The sequence below is a fragment of the Mauremys mutica genome, chromosome 14, assembly GCF_020497125.1.
Source record: "Mauremys mutica isolate MM-2020 ecotype Southern chromosome 14, ASM2049712v1, whole genome shotgun sequence".
Taxonomy (NCBI): Eukaryota; Metazoa; Chordata; order Testudines; family Geoemydidae; genus Mauremys; species Mauremys mutica.
This window is the reverse complement of record NC_059085.1, coordinates 45,793,536-45,814,679: the sequence shown is the minus strand read 5'-3', so window position 1 is coordinate 45,814,679 and position 21,144 is coordinate 45,793,536. Positions and strand designations below refer to the sequence as shown.

The 21,144-nt window shown below is 42.5% G+C and overlaps 1 protein-coding gene across 13 annotated transcripts in view; it reads right to left on the bottom strand.

Moving 5' to 3' along the window:
• PMFBP1 (polyamine modulated factor 1 binding protein 1) overlaps window positions 1–21,144 on the bottom strand; it is a 333,447-nt gene that overhangs the window by 220,014 nt on the left and 92,289 nt on the right. For 12 of the 13 annotated variants that reach the window (XM_044987514.1, XM_044987515.1, XM_044987511.1 and 9 more), the window contains 2 exons: window positions 17,729–17,857; window positions 11,914–11,997 (listed from right to left, as the gene is read on the bottom strand). In XM_044987514.1, the coding sequence (XP_044843449.1) occupies window positions 11,914–11,997; window positions 17,729–17,857 (213 nt within the window). The remainder of the gene's footprint in view (window positions 1–11,913; window positions 11,998–17,728; window positions 17,858–21,144) is intronic. The other variant, XM_044987518.1, reaches the window with a different exon arrangement.

Here is a 21,144-nt window from a genome sequence, read left to right as displayed (position 1 = left end):
CTGCCCCACCTCTTCCCATCCCCCCTGCCCCCACCTCTTTCTGTCCCTCCCCTCCTCCACACGGCAGAACAGCTGATCGTGGTGGGCGGGAGGGAGAGACGCCAATCAGTGGGGCTGCTGGGGGACAGGAGGCGGAAGCGCTGGCCTGCGGGGCTGCTGAGCACCCTCTATTTTTTTCCCCCTGTGGGTGCTCCAGCCCCAGAGCTCCCACGGAGTTGGCGCCTGTGCATGTTTTAAATTCAAATCTCCTGTGAAGGAACCAGGCTGAGCTAGAGCAAGGAGACGCATCTCATACCAAGCATCTCCTTGGGTTCAGGTATGTGCTAGAGCCCCATCTCTGTCCCTCCCCCACTGCCCAAACACAGTTTCAGGTATTCAGACAACACCTCCTACCTCTCTTTGGTACTTTGGTACATACGACGTGGTGGGCTCCTTGCTATCTGTGCCTCTTGGATATAGTTTTGGGTAGGTACACTTACAATATATTCCATGGAGTGGCCTCACTGTTTCTTACTATTCCAGAATCTGAAACATTCTGTGGTTTATTGATCCACATAACCATGCTCTGGCACTGATGTTTATCACTTGCATTCTTCCTGACTATTGCATCAAAACCGGAAGTGTGTGACACCTTGGTCTCCAGTTGGCTGGGTTTAAATACCACACAGTGAAAGTGCTCTCACATCCACCAGAAACAGCTTCCCTTTCAACTGTAACTGGCCTTAAATTACCAGTTCGATCCTACAGCTGCTGAACAGTCCAAGAATCATAGCTTCACACAACAGATGCTTCCATCCTCCCTAAGCTGAAGACAGCAAAGCAGATAATCAGGTTCTTCCCCTAGGGAATCCTCAGTCTAACGCAAGAAGAAAAGGGAATTATCACTACTGAGCCGCTGATGCAAGAACAAAGCTCATGCTGTAATCTCCACAGGTTACTCCACAAATATGGATTTGCAAACACTTGAGAATACTGTGAACCCCCACCAAGAGTACTCAGGCCCAGGAATCAAAACAAATGAAAACAAGAGGATTCTTGAAGAGTTTGGATGGTTGGAAAACTGCATCTTGGGTTAACAATTTTCCCTTTCACTCTGAGAAGGGATCAATAAAATGAAGTCTCATCCCTATGTTCTAGTCAGTGGATCAAAGGATTAGAATACTCTTTCATGAAGAGACCAAGAAAGGCTACTCCAGTCCTGGAAGTGGATTGCTAGTTAACCAGGTACACACGCCAGCTCGTTCACCATTACACATACATACTATGGTTCCCCTGAGGACAGGCTTTGATTACTTTAACAGTTTCCTTTTCTTACAAAAATGCTTCCCCCATCCCGCCCTAAACATAGCCTGGATCACATGTCCTTTCGGGCCCCTTGGTTCAGAGGACTGACATTAAAATAAATAGACTACTATCACAACCCTGCCTGGCCCCTCCTTCCTCCTCTCCCTAGTATGGCCACAATCTCAAGCAGAGATTACTGCTACCACCATACACACACACCAGTCACACAGACTTTACCCGCTGCTTCCCTCTATTAAAAATGTCATGTTTCCATTACAGCCTCCCACTCCTATATCAAGGATGTCATGCTCACAGTAAGCACATTCAATCCTCCAAACCGCCACCAAACCCTGCCCCGCCCATGCCATACCTTTGGGAGCATCACATACTTCCCCACTCCCTGTGTCCAGGTAATGTAGGACATACATTACAGCCTACCACACTCCCTGCACTTATACGTATGGCTCTCTCACCCTTGTCACCACTACTGGGTCTGTCCTAAAAGAGCTTAGATACATTCTGTTTCACAGGGGCGGCAGCGTTACCACGTCTCATGATTTTATCACAACTCTTGAATATTTGGTGGTTTTGTTAAAACCTCAGGTCCTGGAGACATGCAGTATTGTGAGATTCTCAGCTTCCATTTGAAAACATTATTTTCTAGGCTTTCTGGTTGCAAAGGAAAGCCTTAAAAACATTACTCCTAAGGTTCAAACCCCAGACAAAAACCAAAAAGATCTATAATGTATTTTTAATATCTCATGATTTTTGAGAACTTGGAGGTTGGAAATACTATAATGGGGGAGTTTTCCAAAAGCTGATTATTACTTGTTTTAACATAGTCAGGAAAGAGTACAACCTATACAAAGCCAGAACCCTGGCAGGCTGGCTCCTTACTCTGGTAGGGTGTTCTACCAGCTGGGATATTACAGAAAGATAAATGGTGCCATTCCCAATGCATCCAGACACCTCAAGTGCTAACAAGCAGAAAACAAGATGCTGGAAGCAGAAAACAGTATGCCAGTCCTGCCTCACTTTGGGTGTGTGTGTGTGGGAGGTGTGTAATGGTCGTGCCCCCTGATCATTTGGGCATGTGAATGTAAAGTTCCTCTCCCCACCCCCACCAGCTTGAAAAAAAGCTAACACAAGCACCTCTGGCAATAACCTGGAGTCCTCAGATCCCCAGATAGGGAGGTTACTTACTTGTACAGTAACTGGAGTTCTTTGAGATGCATGGTCCCTATATGTATTCCATTATGGGTACACATGCACTCAATGCACCTGAGACGGGAAGATTTTTGCTAGCAGTGTCTGTTGGTCAGTTCTTGTGCCCTTCCTCTCCTCAAGCTCCAAACCAAGGGTATAAGGGACAGTATGAACCTACTGTGTTCTCCAGTTCCTTCTCTACTATGAATCTTGAGTAAAGATCGGAAGGAGAATGGATAGTGGAATAGACATAGTGACCATACATTGCAAAGAATTCCAGTTACTATACAGGTAAGTAACCTTTTTTCTTCTTCAAGTGCTGGCCCCTATCTGTATTCCTCTTTCTACTGGGGAGAAGGGTGCAAAAACTTGTGTGGTATTGATGACTAAAGGACTGCTAAGACAAAGGATGCATCAACTCCAGAGGCTTGCACTAGGGCATAAGGTTTTGTGAAGGAAGGGATAGAGCTCTGTAAAGTGGCAACACAGATGTCAATAAATGGGGCGTTTCATGAAGCATGGCTATGGAAGCTGCCTTGGTTCTGGTAGAGTGGGCCTCACACCTTGTGGAGGAAGGGTATCAGCTAACTGGTACTAGAATAGGATACGGCCTGAAATCCACTTAGAAAGTCTCTGAGAAGAGCTTGCCTGTCCCTTTATCCATTTTGCCAATGAAATGAACAATTTTGTTCTTTGTAGGTTGAATATCAATGTCGGGCATATGTCCACAGAATGAAGTCTCCTAGCCTCACTGGTGGCACATGGCTTCAGAAAAAAAGAGAGGTAAAATGTATTGTCTGGGTTAGGTGACAGTCTCAGATTGTTTTTGGGATGTAGTCCCAAGGAAACCTTATCCTTATGGAATATTGAGTATGATGCATCACCCATAAGGGCCCCTAGCTCTCCTACCATTTCTGTCAAAGGGATGGCCCCTAGAAAGATGATCTTCATAGACCAATGGAAGCGAGCACGTCACTAAAAGGTTCAAATAGTGGCTCAGTTAACATTGAGAGGACCAGGTGAAGATCCCAGGTCAGAAAAGGTTTCATTACTGCAGGGAAGTTCTGACTGGGCCCTTTGGAAAACAAACATTTAGCATTTACTGGATGGCTGAAGATGGAGTGCTTGTCGGTGGGAGGGTGGCAGGCACTAATTGCTGCTAAGTGTGTTCCTAGGGATCTAAGGGAAAGACATGAAGTCTTTAAGGTGAACAGATAGTCTGAAATAGTGTAAATGTCTGATTCTTTTGGGGACAGCTGGCAATTGTTGAGCCCTAGTAGAAAATCTCTTCCACTTAGCAAAGTAGCACTTTCTGGTGGATTCTACCTGTTGTTGCTAAGGATGGCTTGAATGGCTACAGAACATGTCTGCTCTAGGTTGAACACCCATCCAAATACCAAGCCATAATGTAGATGGATTCTGGATTAGTCTATCTGATTTTGCCCCATTCTGCATCAAGAGGTCTAGCTGATGAGCGGGCAGGATGACAGTTGGAGAAGGTTAGGGAATCAAAACTGTCTGGGGCATCGGGCAGCAATGAGGATGATCACCACTCCATCTTGCTGCATCTTCCTGAGAACTCAAGCTAAAAGTGGGTTGAGGGAAAAGGCATACCTTAAGTGTCCCACCAATGGGATTAGAAGGGCATCCCCCTAGGGTCCTGACAGCGCCCCCTGGAGCACTATATTTTCCATTTCCTATTTTCTCATGGCACAAACAAGTCCCAAGATACAGATCACCATTGTCTGAACATACTCCTCACCAGGAATCGTGTAGCTCCCTTTCATGGTCGATCAAGAAACATTTGCTAAGGTACTGATTTGGTTTGTTCACGGACTCTGACCTCCTGGTTTTGACCGCTGGCCTGCAACTACGGGGCTGTTTTGGCTTGTCTATAGACTCTGATCTCAGGCCTGCCCCCAGCCTGCCCCTTGCTCTCAGTTCCAGCTCCACCCTCTGCCTAGTCCTGACCCTACATCCAGCTTCAACCACCAGTGTGACTACTATCAGGAGGCAGCACCTGACACATGGGCTCTTTCTGAGCTGACTGAATAAACTGGTCATCAGTTGGAATCTGTCTAGAGGTAGGTAAGCTCTGGCCCTGACAGCATCTAGAATTGCTCTGATAAATTGGAACTAAAATGCACTTTTCTGTGTTCACGCACATCCCCAGTGATGCTAGATGACTGAGCAGAGATCAGGTTGATATCAGTAGCTCCTGATGAGATTTCCCCGTCAATATCTAATTGTCTTGGTAAAGAAAGTCTGTCAAGCTGTGTAGTTGGAAATGTACAGCCACTACTGAAAGCACCTTTGTGAATACTCTGGGCACCATTGCTAGGCCGAAGGTGAGCACCCTGTATTGATAATGGATTAGATCTACAGTGAACCTCAGGAATATCTTGTGAGAGGGGTGGATGTCTATATGAAAACAAGCATCCTTCATCTCGAGAGCTGTGAACCAGTCATCGTTGCTTAGGGGCAGAATGATCGATGCCAGGGTTCCCATCCTGAACCTCAACCTGAATAAAGACACTTAGCTGCTGGGAGGTCTAAAATTGGTCTCTTTTTCTTGGGGATGACAAAATATTTGGAACAAAATCCCATTCCGGATGGGCCCTTATGGCTCCCCACTGAAGTAGGGCATCTAGTCTCTTAACTAGTATCTCTTGAGAGTGGTCCCTGAAAAGGACTGGGGAAGAGGGTTTTGGATGGGGATGGGAAAGGAACTCTGTGGCATATCTGAAATGAATGATGCAAAGAACCCATTTGTCCATTATCCACCATGCAGAGGAAAAATTCGGTAGGCAGCCACCAATTCGGATTTCTGAGGTGGGAGTACATAACATCTGAGATGGTTCACAGGTCTCTGAGAGCCTGTCAAAAGTATTTCCTGATGGGAGGTTGTGGTTGGATGGAACAGCATTACATTTGTTCCACTGCATCCTCTGTCGCTTTCATGGTGGTTCATATCCTCTTTGTGGGCAGAAGGGCTGTAATGCTGCTCTATGCTTGTATGGTTGTCTATGATACTTCCTATTTGGTGCTGGAGTGTCTCTCTCAGGAAGAGGAGGGTTGTCCTTGAGTCTTTTAATTAGTGTAGTGACTCATCCATCTTTAACTATATAAATTGTCCCCATCAAAGGACAAATCCTCCACTGTGGATTGAATACCTAATCCTGAAAATAAAGCCAGGACTGCTGATGCATGATGATTAGAGAGACAAGATGGGTGAGGTAATATCTTTTATTGGACCAATTTCTGTTGGTGACAGAGACAGGCTTTCGAGCTATCCAGAGCTCTTCTCCAGGTCTGGGAACGGTACTCAGAGTACTACCTATGCTAAACTATCTGTTTGACCTTGTATTTAGCTGTGACACTCTGAGTAAATTTCCCCTGGCCTGGAGAAGAGCTCTGTGTACCTCACGCATCTGGTCTCTTTAATTGTCATGCATCAGCAGCTAAATGGACAATTGGTCTGACCCACTGTGGCCTATGTTCTTATCAGGGAGAGATCAATAACTTTCCCACTGAGAAACATTAGTCTTTATAGACTATCCATGATCTCCTAACAACCCACACCCGCCCCATGATGTCACAAAGTGGTGTACCCTATGCCATGGGGACCTCCTAAACTTATGCTGGACCCCTCTCACTGCCTTACTGGGGACCATGGGACCCATGCATGCAATATCTTGAATCGGTACAGTCCCATCGAGACACACATCAGCCTTTTCCTTCCAGAGACTCGCTTGAGCTCCTTCAGGAGCCCAGGGAGGAAGAAAAGGAAGAGCCAGATCAGCAGTATTGCCGGTCCTAACAGTAAAATCATGGAGAGCCTGAAAAGTAGTGTATTTGGCTCTACACTTGTTTGCTCTGTACCGTATACTTTCCCAGTACCAAGCTGGATGATGGCATGAATCCTGGTGCAGGAATAGAGTGCATCAAAGTTGTCAGTGTACCTAATACTCATATACACAACACCAAAGAGAGCACCATAGAAGAGATTGGTGCAAAGGAAGGCACTGCACCCAGTGCCAAAGCACTCACTACCACAGTAATTCCTGATGCTCTAGCCTTGGTACCAGAAACAGCTAACTTCAGGTCTCAGCACCACACTCCCTTCAAGCTCCCACAGTACCTGATTTATGGGAACAATGAGGTGACATGCCTTTTTGACAGAAGTTCCCATCGACGATATGCTCCTAACTGTAGAAGAGGAGCAATGCTCTTTTCCTTCTAAGCACTTAAAATAGCAACCGTCCTTCCAGAGTCTGAAGGCAGAACTTTCAAAGATGGAGCCCAGAGGCTAGTGAATCCATAACTCTCAGGCACTTCGAGACTGCCGTGGAACATGAACATGAAGCATTTGTTGGAGATGTGGAATTCCCTTAAACAAAAAAGGCATCTGGTATGCCCATCATTTATAGTACCTGCCATCTTGCAAGAGAAGCAATGTTTAAAATCAGAAGACTCAAGTAGAGAGATTAAAAAAACACCTTATTCAAAATGTGCCAATGGACAATTAAACACACACTAACCTAACTAGCACTACTAAAATTTAGAGATTGAGAAAATGATGAGTAACGATGCAAAAACCAGGAGGTGTCTCTCACCCCCTCAGACAGTGAGAAGGAAATGAGCGGCAGCTGGGCCCACAGTGCCCTTCATGCTCTCAGGTCAGGAGCACAAGAACATTCAGGGCACATGCATAGCCCCAGTGGACTGCTGGCCAAGTATCCAACCTTGAGCGCATGAGTAGTATGCACTCCAACAGTGGAAAATATAAATGGACAAGCTCTCAAAGAAGAACTTTACCAAGTCCTACCCCTTCTAAAGAAAATAAAATAAAGCAAATTAGCCCTGAGTTAAGGCCTCCCATGTTCTCATAACTCACAAAAAGACCTAGGTGGGAGAGAAAACAGAAAATCCAACAGCCTAGTAGCGAGCACAGACTGTTCTGTGTCACCCAGAACCTCAGACTGTTCCTGCAAACAAAAGGAAAAGGGCCTGCTCTTCAGCTGTCAGCATTTTAAAACTTTCTATGATAAAAACAGGAAAGAGTATGTAAAAATAATGTGCAAATTGGTTCTCCATACAGTAGGGTTTCCTGCTGGGCATTTGCTTAAGAATTCAGCTTCAGTGCATTTCTTCCACACCTGCCACAAATCAAGAATGTTTCTCTGCATTTGGCAGCCAGTAATTCATTACCTGAGTCCCTGAATTCACTCTATCTCCACAGTCTTGACATAATCAGCTAGTTTCTCCTAGGCAACACAGAAGAAGCCAGTCTTCCTTCTGTGGATTATTACTAACAACTTTTTTTGTGGTAGTGCTCAAAGGCAATGGTGCAAGTGGCTCTGCACAGGGATGGCAAACACTAGTTGACACACCAGTAGAAGGAGTCAGCCCAGGGAGAAGGGTGGGTCTTGCTGCCATAAATCACAGGGCACTAATAGGGATCTAATAGGGCCCTCCAGTAGCCAAAATATAGAATCATAGGGCCGGAAGAGACCTCAAGAAGTCTTCTAGTTCAGTCCTCTGCACCCATAAGTATTATCTAGACCATCCCTGACAGGTGTTTGTCTAACCTGCTCTTAAAAATCTTTACTGATGGAGATTCCACAGCCTCCCTGGGCAATCTATTCCAGGGCTTAACCAGCCTGACAGTTAGGAAGTTTTTCCTAATGTCCAGCCTAAACTGCCCTTGCTGCAATTTAAGCCCATTGCATCTTGTCCTATTCTTGGAAATTAACAAACAATTTTTCTCCCTCCTCTTTGTAACAACCTTTTATGTACTTGAAAACTGCTTTTTTTTGCAACACTGTTACACTGGTGACCCAGATTTAGCTTGCAATCCGCTATGACCCTCAGATCCCTTTCTGCAGTACTCCTTGTTGGGCAGTCATTTCCCGTTTTGTATGTGTGCAACTGATCCTTCCTAAACAAAGTACTTTGCATTTGTCCTTATTGAATTTCATCTTATTTACTTCAGACCATTTCTCCAGTTTGCCCAGATCATTTTGAATTTTAATCCTATCCTCCAAAGCACGTGCAAACCCTCTCTGCTTGGTATCATCACAAACTTTATAAGTGTACTCTCTATGCCATTATCTATATCATTGATGAAGATATTGAGCAGAACCAGACTCAGAACTGGTCCCTGTGGGACCACACTCAATATGTCCTTCCAGCATGTCTGTGAACCACTGATGATTACTCTCTGGGAACAGTTTTCCAACCAGTTATGCACCCACCTTACAGTAGCTCCATCTAGGTTGTATCTCCCTAGTTTGTTTATGAGAAGGTCATGCATAACTGTATCAAAAGCCTTACTAAAGTCAAGATCTACCACATCTACCACTTCCCCTCTATACACAAGACTTTTTACCCTGTCAAAGAAAGCTATTAGGTTGGTTTGACATGATTTGTTCTTGACAAATTCATGCTGACTGTTACTTATCACCTTATTATCTTCTAGGTGTTTGCAAACTGATTGCTTAATTATTTGCTTCATTATTTTTCTGGGTACAGAAGTTAAGATGACTGGTCTGTAATTCCTGGGTTGTCCTTATTCCCCTTTTTATAGATGGGCACTATATTTGCCCTTTTCCAGCCTCTGGAATCTCATTTGTTTTCCATGACATAAATGTTTCCCAATCTTTACTCAAAATAAAGCATGCCAGCGCACCTGCGCCAAACCCCCAGAATCACCAGAGATTTAGTTCTCCCACACAGCTGAGGATCCCAAAGGCTGGGTGGCGTCTGAGTCCAGCAAAGGAAATGTCACCCAGCCTCAGTCTAGCTCAGAGCTGAGGACACTAGTAGGTGTGGCTCTTTCCACACACACAGGATTCCTTTCCTTCTCTTCCAGCACTGAGGGCTCTTATATAGAGTGGGAGGCAGAGGAGGGCCTTCCCTTCTTGACAACTGCCTCTGTCCCTGTGATGACAGACAGCTGTTCCCTGCCAGTCCAGGGACAAGATCTATATACCCTGTCACTGGCCTTGATCAGGATCAAGATTCCATTATGCTACATGCTGTACAAAACACACAGAAAGACAGTCCCCACCATGGAGAGGTTATAATCCAAATGGGTTTTTATGAGTCTTAAAATCAGTGAAAAACTAGACAAGTCCTTATCTCAAGTGGTTACTTAGTCATATAACAACAGCATACATAAGCACTGATGTATAAAGGCACTGACTTCATTTCCAGTATACAGTAAATCATGGTTTGGTGGGAAGAAAGAATGAGCTGAGATTTTGCAGCCAAACTGACAACTTGCACATCGTTTTCTAACATACAATTACAGAGAGGGTTCGGTCCTTTGTACTGCAGACAGACATGGTTACAGCCAGCAATTTCTATGGATTGCTAAAGATTAAAAAAATATATATATCTCTAGACTACGGACATTCTCAGTTGGGAAATATATAATTTTGTAAAAAGAGTACTCCTTTAATTCATCTAATTCCTCTTAATATTTTGAAGAAAACAAGTTTTACAATGGCCCTGAAGTTAAAATGACAGTCACCTACTTATCTCACACAGAATTTTGTTTTCATATAATTTTTTCCAACAAAGGCAGTATCATACTGTGTCTCTGAAGTGCATAATAATCTGTCAAGCGTTATTAAGTGCCTTTTCTTGCCTATTTCAAATGGCACTGGCCTAAGACTTAGTTAAGATATCTGTGCAAATGTTCTTTTTCTAATGAATAAAAATTGTTTACTAAATGATTAAGCCTTTTCTGGCTTATCAACAGGGTATTTAAACCTTTTTTCACAAGAGCACTCTTTGCTTTTCACAAGACTGTTAGTACTTCTAACTCCTATTCTGCTAACAATGAGGCACAGAAAATACACTGAATGAACAGAATACGAGTATCAGTTATCTAATTTCAACATCCTGCCTGTAGCATTACAAGGAATTATTTTTGCCACCTGTGGTGTGTGACTGCCCTGTACCCCATCAGCTGCTGCTCCCAAGCATTCTACTACTACTACACCCCTGCAGAAGAGCAGCATGATCTCAACACCATAGCAATGCCATGGATACTGGCACAAAGCACAGTAATATTTAGTAGGAAATACCCCACGGTAAGTATATAAAGGCTGGCTAATATTGTTACTTAGTGAGAAACAGTAACAATATTAACCAGCTTTTATATACTTACCATGGAGTATTTTTCGTGCTAAATATTACTGTACTTTGTGCCAGTATCCATGGACCCACTATGAACCTGGGATGTTCCTTGCATTGAAAATATGTACCAGCCTTGAAAAAAAGGGAAATATATAAAAACCTTTATTAAAACTATATTAACAGCCTGATTTCCACTCACAAAACCCACAATATTCATAGCAAAGTTGCAACTTTGTCCTTAAAATTTTTCTTCCTGAGGCTTGGCATGTCAGTATACTGAAGACAAATTCAGTTTGTCCACTGTTCCTCAGTGCCTGATTAAGGACTGTCTGAACAGCACATAAGCGACAGCTGAATGTAAGTGACAGTCTTAGTTCTTATTTCTTGGCACTTGTGGGTTGCAGTCAGACCTTTACCATCATTTGAATGCAATTTTTGTATTTAATTTCACAATGGTTTCTTTTTTTTGCCAGTTCTGCAGTCTAAAATTACTGCTTTTCCCACACTCTCTTTCTGAGGCTATGGCCTTTGGCAAAGAGAATGACAGGGAAAATATTTATAAGCCATAGACCTGTCATAAACTCCATCCAGGCAAAGGATTGGTAGTAATGTCCCACTGCCAGACTTACAGATACCACTAAAGAGCTTCAGAAATTTTCGGTTTTAATAAATTTCTAATCAACCAATTTCCCAGACCAACTAATCGAGCTGTCCAAGTCTGCTGGATGTCAGTAAGGCCACGCATTGCTTTTCAGCCAGAGAGCAGAACCCATTATGAATAATGCTAGAGTATACGTGAAAGAGATTGTCCTTTCTACAACTTATGGCCTGGAGGCTTCATTATTTCATTGGCCATAATTCAATTTGCCCCTTCTTAAAAGATCTGCTTCTGTGACCCACTCCCCACCCTTGAAAACATGCTCAGCTAATAATTTCCGATTAATGAAATCTATTACTAACCTCTCCCCAACCCTTACTATTCCCTGATTGGGCCAGAGAGAAAAGGAAGCTGCAACTAGCTGGGGAGGAACAGAAATGGGGGTAAAACAGCAATAAAAAGTAATTACATAAAAATGCTAACCATATTACAACAGTTAGTTTGCTTAGCCCAGTGGGCTTGAGAATTCCAAGTATCTGCCATTGTCTGTGCTCAGGCAGACAAGAATAATAAAAACAGGGAAAGGATCTTTCAATAAGATTATTAAACCAGTGCATGAAAAATAAGAGTTGTCATTACACTGCAAAGGAGGGAAACAGAGAGAGAGAGAAACTCACTGAAATTTCTTTCTGTAGATTTGCCTTTGTGATCTGCAAGGTGCAGTTCTCCTGCTTATGCTCTGTTACCCTGGCAACATACTCCTGTAAAATAAAGATTATTAAAGCGCATATGATTATTTGGCCACTGAATGAATGAGGCAGCGCTTCTGAAATTCCTTATCAGAGAAATTCAATTTTAGGACAAATTGTGTTTTGCCGCCTCCCAGCTTCCCCCTCCCTCCCACAATACCAATAAAATCATCATTGCCACAGCTGTACATGATATCTTGTCACTAATTCTTTCATGCTTTTCCTTTCCCATTCCAGGTTTTATTTGAATTCCATAAAAGCAGGTGCTTTCCTCAGTTTGTGGGATTTTTTTTTGGTAGGTGGCTTTTTGATTTTTGGTAACTGGAGCCCATTTTTCTTCTGATATACACAGCTACAGATAGCAGAGCTAGGAAGCCAGTCAGTAACCTGCTCCTGCCACACCGTAGTAGTTACAGGAAAGATCCCACATTCAGCCTATGGTCGGAGAGGCCATTCAGAGTTGCACACTTACGCTCCCGTCCATTCCCTTCCTCCTGGAGCCTATTTCCCTTTGTGCTCCATATTGCCTCTGCTCTATTTTAAGTTCATCTCAAGAGCGGACAGTTTGGAAGACTGATGACTAGCCAGTCTATGACGATTTTCGGCTAATGCCTTCCCTCCTGGGCACTTCATTGCTGGCGACAATGCTCAACTCCAAAACTATTTATTGTCCCAGAGAAAGACATCCTGCAGTCCCTTACAGTTAAAAACATGCCGCTGCCTTTGTAAGGCTGACTTAGATAGCACATAACACTGAGCTGGCAGACATCACCTCATGGCTTGTGAATCAGTCAGAATCTCTCATAGGTACTTTTGAGGCACCTACCACAGAGGTAATGTAAACACTGTTTTGTTACTATGGCAATTTATGCTATTTCTGTACCACAAATAGACTGAATGTTTTGTGTCATCCAAAGGTGCTTTCTTCTCTCCAAGTGCCCATTATTATGATGTGTTTGTATTCTGGTAATGCTTGAAGCACTTGCAGCCCCGTTGTGCTAGGGACATACACACAGAATAAGAATAGAAGACATTCCCTCCCACAAAGAACTTACAAACCAAATAAGAAACAAAAGGTCCCATACTTTTTTCTCCTTTCACCTCTTTGCTCTCTCACAACCTCTCACTGATAACTGTCATGGCTTCCATTAAAGCCTTCCTCTAGTATCTTGCATTTCTCTGAACACCATCAGACTTGGGCTTAGTCCACAGGGAAGCCAAAAGTGGCTGACACAGACAAAGTGACAGGAGGGCCACCGTCCCCTCAAGAGGATTTCATCTGTCAGTGCGGGTGAGAACAGCTGATATGAATGTTCATGGTGGAGGGTGTTACTTCTGTTAAGGTGTGCGCTGCAATACCCTACAAATGTGGACCAAGAAGCAATGAAGCGGTGCCTTATAACAGAGCACAGAAAGTTGACATGTACTAAACTTATGAACCAAGTCAGATTCAGAAACAAACTCATCTCCAGGCCCTTTTTTCAAGTAAGAGTCTTTGTTAGTCCAGCTTTGCAATATTTCTGATTTAAAAAAAAAAAAAGAACTTGTAAGTTATTCCAAGGAAACATTCTCACACTATTTTTACTCCAAGTTTCAATCACTTGCAGAATGCAACACATGAACCGGAACCCTGGGTACAGGCAGACAGCACTGCAGAAAACTTGCAGGTGTTAGTCACTCCCAGCACTGTGCAGCAGGTGTCACTACAGCCCCACTGGCCTGAAGAATTTCGTAGTTGGGGGTGCATGGAGAAAACTGGACACAGAACAACTAAATGGACAATGGACTTTACACTGGTGAAGAAAAAGGCTGTGAAACATCTACATAAGAAGGGAACAAACACTGATTACATGCCAAGAAAGTCACCATCCCAACAGATAAGAGCTGAGTTTTCACAGAAGGGGGGGGGGGGGGGAAGGAAGAGAAAGAAAGATGCTCAGACCACAGGGAGTCTTTCTACAGGTAGCATGATGAGGGGGAGTGGAAATCACAAGCTGAGCGAGCCTTACTCCTCTAAACAGGTTCATCTCATTATCACATCAACTTGTGCAGGCTGCACTCGACCATAGGAAAGAGGAGCCTGGAAGAATAAGCACTATAAAACGTGAAGTCTTTCATTTGAGAAGCCACACAAATTAACTCCAATTACTGTCACAGTCACCACAATGGAGGGTGGGAGAAACAGGACTTGTTGCTGCACTCCATCTTGCTTTATTGGGGTGTCTCTGCTCAGGTAGGAACAGTGAAAACCTATCCCCTTTACGGTACTGCACCTTTTAATATCTCCTCTTTTTTCCCTATGAAGTTTAATTAAAAAACAATGAACCTTTTAAATAGCTGACTGAAAAATATAAAATTGCACTATTCTATCAAAGTTTAACATCTCCACATTCTGAGAGCATGGGGAGAATGCAAAAAGTATACTGGGTACTTCTCTCACCAGAAGGCTGGGGACTGAGAATTAAAAATCAGGCCAAGGTAGATGCATCTGATTCACCAAGCACAAAGGATTCTGCTCCTTCAGGTAGCATTTAAGAATGTATACGGACTCAGAATGGAAAGGAAATTTCTTCTTTTAATGATACCAAACTCAGAATTGTTCCTGTTTGTCTTAATGGATAATAACTATGAGCCGATGCAACTAGTAGCCTTTGTGTACCACTATTAATGAGCAATTGAAATGCCCACTGGATGAGGCCATCTCAGATTATGAAAGGGATGACAGCATATTTCCAAAGGGAGCAGTAAAAAAATCCTGTGACTGTTCTTTTGGACTAATTTATCGGGAAGAGTGGCCCAGTGATCAGGGTAATAAGCCTTTGAGTTTGGAGAGCTGGGTTCAATTCCCTTTTCTACCACAGACTCCCCAGGTGATCTTTGGCAAGTCCTTTGTGTCTCAGTTCCCAGCTATAAGAGCATTGTTCTACCTCAGAGAGGTGCTGTGCAGATAAATACATTAATGATTGTGATGGGGCCTGGCAAGGAATGTACTACCCCATTAGGAGCCGCAATAAGAACCACTTGCATGGAATCAAGGAGGCTCCCTGCTGCTTTGGGGAGTTCTGAGGTAAGGGCCTTTAAACTGTTTTCCAAATGCTCCTTTCATGGGGCTTCATTATATGGAGATACACTTATGTTAATTAGTGTGTTTGATCTCTCATGGCCCACATCTGAGTAGCGCCACTTGCTGACAACCAGTTGGGATGAAGTATGGCGAGGTGTATCTGCAGTACCACACCTGGCCATCTGGGAGTGCAAAGGGTGGCTCATCCCTTTACAGGGCCATACACATGATAAAGGAACCTCTTGACTAGTATTTAGTTTTTCTAATGTATGAAGAAATATTGTGCTAGTCTTAACTCCTAGATTCTAATGAAATTGCATCCCTAAATACTTTACTCACTACAGCACTCATTTGCTTGCAGGCAGCCCAAAACAGATTTATCACTTCCATACATTCTTATGGTATCTGCCTGCTTAGTCATCAAGGCATCCATCTTAGCTATTCACAGCCCACTGTTTAAAAAAAAAATTGTTTAGTATTGCTTTTGTCCAGCTATCAATCCCAAATGTGTTCAGGCCATTACAGAGAGACAATGTTGTCTTGTGATTAAAACCAATCCATGTTCTAATCCTGCCTCTGCCATTGTCTCAAGGTGTGACATTGGAAAATTTATTTAATATTTTTGCCTCCATTTCCCCATCTGTAAAATGCAGCAACTCCACTGACCCAACTTTGAAAGCACATTAAGATCTAGGAGTGCAAGCTATATATAAGTATGAAGTCTTCCTATCATATTGTGAAGGCCTATATTCTGCTTCTCTCTGTCTACATCTATCAGCTGCTGTCTTGCTAAAAGGTTTGACCAGAAGTTAGTCACATATGACCAATCCATCTTGATGAGGACATGGCACTGTCCACCAACCTCATGTCTCTTCACACCTCCCTATCACCAAGGCTCAATCTGCAGGGACCCCAAAAGCATCACGTAGAGCAGTGACACTTAGACCTCAGTGGTTCAGGAGCCAAATTTGTGATCAATATTACCCAAAAGATCCACTGAAGTGTGAATCCATCGTTTCATTTAATATTATTTATATATATATATATATATATATATATATATATATATATATATATATATATATATATATATATATATAAATAAAATTCTCTCAGCAAAAGGAATGACCAAGTATTATTTTATCAACTACAATTGGTTAATAACATAATAAAAGCATCCTGATTGGTTAATAATTAAATTACACAGCGTTTTAATATCATGTGCTGCAAAGAGCCATAGGAGACACATTAACAAGCCACTGTCACTCGTGAGCCTCAGTCTGAGTATCACTAACTTACAGTTAGACAAGTTACCACTGATCCAATAGCTATGAGATATTGTCATCAACTTCTGAGTTAGACTCTGTTCTATATCAGCAACCACAGAGTTTATAGACACAGAATAAAAAAAAATAGGCCTGGAAAGGACCTCGAGAGGTCATCATATCCCACCCCCTGCGCTGAGGCAGGGCCAGGTAAACCTAAACCATCCCTGTCAGGTGTTTGTCCAATCTGTTCTTAACCACCAATGACGGATATTCCCCAATCACCCCTAGAAGACTATTCCAGAATATAAACTATCCTTACAGTTAGAAAGTTTTTGCTAATATCTAACAAGTCTCACTTGCTGTGGATTAAGCCCATTACTGCTTGTCCCATCTTCAGTGTACAAGGAGACCAACTGATCCCTGTCCTCTTTATAACAGCCTTGATGGCATTTTAAGACTTATCAGGTCCCCCCTCAGTCTTCTTTTCTAAAGACAAACATCCTCAGTTTTTTTTAACCTTTCCTCATAGATCAGGTTTTCTAAACCATTTATCATTTGTGTTGCTCTCCTTTGGATTCTCTCCTGTTTGTCCACATCCTTCCTGAAGTGCAGTGCCCAGAATTGGACACAGTCCTCCAGCTGAGGCCTCATGAATGCCAAGTAGAACAGGACAATTACCTCCTGAGTCTTACATACAACACTCCTCTTATTACACCCCAGAATGATATTAGCCTTTTTCACCACTCCATCACATTGTTGACTCATATTCAATTTGTGCCCTACTATAACCCCCAGATCCTTTTAAGCACTGCTTCCACCTAGCTAGTTATTCCCCGTTTTGTAGTGGTGCACTTTATTTTTCCTTCCTATGTTAAGTACTTAGCATTTATCTTTATTGAATTTCATCTTGTTGATTTCAGACCAATTCTCCAATTTGTCAAGTCTTTTTGAATTCTAATCCTGTCCTCCAAAGTGCTTGCAATCTCCCCCAGCTTGGTGTCATCTCCATTTTATATTTTAGCATGGAAAACCTGGGATGACCATATACACCCCAAAAATATATGAAATGTTGAAAATAGTTAAAAGCATAAACCTCCCCCCCAAATCAGACCCCATTCTCATATTTTGTTACACATACAGTATGAAAAATAACTGGAGCAGGATGGGGTGAGGATTAAAAAGAAAAGTAGGTCCAACCAAGGCACTGTAATTAACTCATCAAAGACCAGGCCTAGAAAGGAAGTTTCTCATAACACACACACATATACCGTAGCAGTAAAAGAGAAGGAGATAAGTAGTCCCATAGGCATTTTTAGGCAGGTTTACAGAATGCTCTGCAAACAGAGAGTAATGACCCCTGAAGAGCACAACACACAATTTCTTTGGTACATCCACGTACAGCAAACAGTACCTGAAGCTCTGCCTCTAGTGTAGCCACCTTCCACTCAGACTCTCTCTCCAGCTCTTCCATCGTCTGAACTAAGACACTATTCTGGTCACTCAGGTCCATTACGTAGGACTGGAGAAGCCTCACCTTCATCTGTAAAGGCAAAAAGTAGCTCAGCTGTAGATTATCATGAATATCTATATGACAGTCGCATGCGAATGCCCCAACCAGGGTCCTCTTGTATTAGGTGCTGTATACACACACATAGTATGAGACAGTCCCAGCCACAAATAGCTTACAAACTAAAGACAAGTGTGAGAGACAAATGAAGGGACTAGGGATGGAAGAACAAGGATAACTGTGACAGGAACACATGGTTATGCAGACTTGCTAGGTGCACCAAGTAGAGACTGAGTCTTTTTAAAAGAGGTGGTAATAAGAAGCAGTGATCTCTCCTGATACTCTAAAAAGAGGTTTGCACGACCATGTAATGAAGTTTGGACTGAATTACTAGATATCCGGCTTTCGACAGTAGGTACTAGGAGGCCTGGCGGAAACATAAAGAACGCGTATTGTTCTAGTAGCTGTGAAGAAAAGGACCCCTCTTCCAAAATGGAAATCACTAGGTATCTAAATGGGCCAGTCCCACAGTCTGTAATTTAACATTTAGGAATAAATAGTGCAGAAACCAGACTAATTAACAGCTTTGTAAACCACTTTATGGCATGGTTAGGCTGTGTCTGCGCTGGTCAAGGAAAGCTCCATAGAAACCTAACAGGAAGTATTGTGGTGAAACATTGTGCTCACTGTGGTTTTTCTAAGGCACCGTAGCAGTGCTGTCAACCTGGTCTGGCTTTGAGCTAGCTTCTGCTTCCTCTCATTCATGTTGGCTCACTTGACCTTCCAGCCTGGTTTGGCTACTGCAGTGACTTGGCCCTCTGGCTACATCATTAAAGGAAACAAAATCAAAACACTAGAACAAGAGTCCAGTGAAAACGCAGGGTTTTTTGGGTGCTAATCCAGCTTTGCCCGTGTACCTCTTGGTGCCCCAGCAGCAACTACCATAGCAATTAGATTACTTATAAACTCCCCAGTTCAGCACCGGGGTATGTGTACCACAGTTTGGGAAACCCTGTTATGGTGGATCTCTGAACCAGGACTTTCAAAGTAGGCGTCTTCAGATGTTATGACACATCAGCAAAACCTCAGGGATAGAAGCCAGTGTTTAAGTGATCAGAGTGCTAGCTTCGCTGTTGGTTCACAGCACTCTGCCACACAGGGGCACCCACTTCTTGTGAGAGCCTTAGCTAAGGAAAACACTGGAATGGGAAGCCAGGAGCTCAACATCTGTGCTGTCCACTCTATAAAATGCAGAACTACATGGGGGTGTTCAGGTGACTTGGACTGGCACCAAGCCTCCCGGCAATTGCATTGGCTGTTCAGGCCTGCTGAAGGGTGATAGAAGGGTTTTCACCAATTAAGTTATGGACAAACAATCCACTCAATGAAATAACTAGCATTAAACACTTTGAAAAATTCATTACACAGTTTATCTAACCATGGCCTTTTTATAGATGCAAATTGAGAAAAATGTGGATAATTTCCCTTTAAAATAGCAACTCCCATGGCAGCTATCTATAAAGGAAATTCTTGTCATAAACCATTCCACTAATCTTCATAAAAGACAGCATGCCAAAGGTACAAATTAGTACACTTAAGAACATTTGAACATAGTCTACCATTTGTAATCTTGTTCACACTTAGTATGGAATACCTTTGATTAAGGCTAGAAACTGCAATTTAAAACCCCACAAATATTTGTGATACTGTAGTTAGAAATGCCTTGTTGTTACTCGGACAGCCATAGGTAAGAAATGAAGTCTCAAATGATAAGAACACAGGAATTACTATACTGGATCAGACCCAAGGACCATCTAATCCAGTAGCCCATCACAGGAAGGTACAAGAAAACCGTAGTAGACAAACGTAGGATAATCTGCCCCCTGCATTAGGTCTCACTGTGGTCTCTAATAGATAGATAGGTATTAAAACTCATGCCTCAGGGTTTAAGCCAATCTGAATTTTAGCATTAATTATAACAATTCTAGATCTCAATGTCCATATACATTTCCAATCCTTTTTGAAATTTTGCTAAATTCTTGCCCTAAATCACTTCCTATGACAATGAATTTCATTGTCTAATTAAATGTTGTGTAAAAAAGTATTTCTTTCTATTGGTTTTGAATTCAGCACTTTTTAACTTAATTGAATGTCCCCTTGTTTTTGTGTCATGAGACAGGGAAAACAGAAGTTCCCAATCTCCCTTCTCCAGATCAATCATTATTTTATGTACTTTTATCAGGTCCCCTCTTATTTGTTGCCTAACTGAAACAATCCCAATCTTATCAAGTTTTCTTCATATCAGAATTATTCCCAGGCCCTTGACCCTTCTTGGTGCTCTTCTCCGAACATCCTCTCATTCTGCAATATCTTTTTTCCGATGGGTTGATCAAAACTGCACACGCTATCCAGATGAGGCAATTGCACTGATTTATATATAAGGCTTTATAATGTTCTCTGATATTCTCCATTCCATTCCTCATGCATCCCAGCATCTTCTTTGACTACAGCTGCACATTAACCAAAGTTCTTCATTGAGATGTCTGTAATGAGGTGCAGGTCCCTTTTCTTTAGTCAATACAATTAATTTTGAACCCTGTAAGGTGTATAAATAGTTTACATTTTCTCTCACCAGTATACTACTTTGCTTTATTGACACAGAATGTCAACATAGACAACATTTCAAATTTCAAGAGGATTTTTTGTTATATTGCTGCCAAAAGTGCCTATTTCAGCTTCTAGGCTGCTTCCCACTTATGAAATGTTCTTTGCCTTATCCCTTTGTCACTGTGCCTCAGTGGTTCAACAGCTGAGAATGCCAGATTCAGGACAAATTGCTGAGAAATATGGCAAACTCACCCCACACTGTTGGTTAATCTATCATTAGATTATACCAAGCCAGTAACAAAAGTAAACTTCTGTCTCACCACATTGGTTAACAAGAAGTCAAAAATGCAGTCTCCTTAGGCATCACAACCCTTATTTCACCATACAGACACTAGACTCTGATGAGTGGTTATTGAAAACCAATTTCATCAATCAAACAAAGGGTTCTTCGAATCCCAAGAGACCAGCCATACATATAATCATTGCAAAGTTCTTATATCAGGTTTGTAGCAGTGATTTTTCAGACTGCTGGCTTGTAAAGTCTCTGGTAAATTCCAAAAGATTGGAAACTTCTCAGTCCACAGATCACAATGCTCCTTTTAGATGCAAGTCCACAGTCCAGAGAATCAGAGCAGAAAAGAGACACCCTGGAGATGTTTACAGGGTCTTTTATACTCGCTGCTTTGTGCCTGGAATTTTATTGTACCAAACAA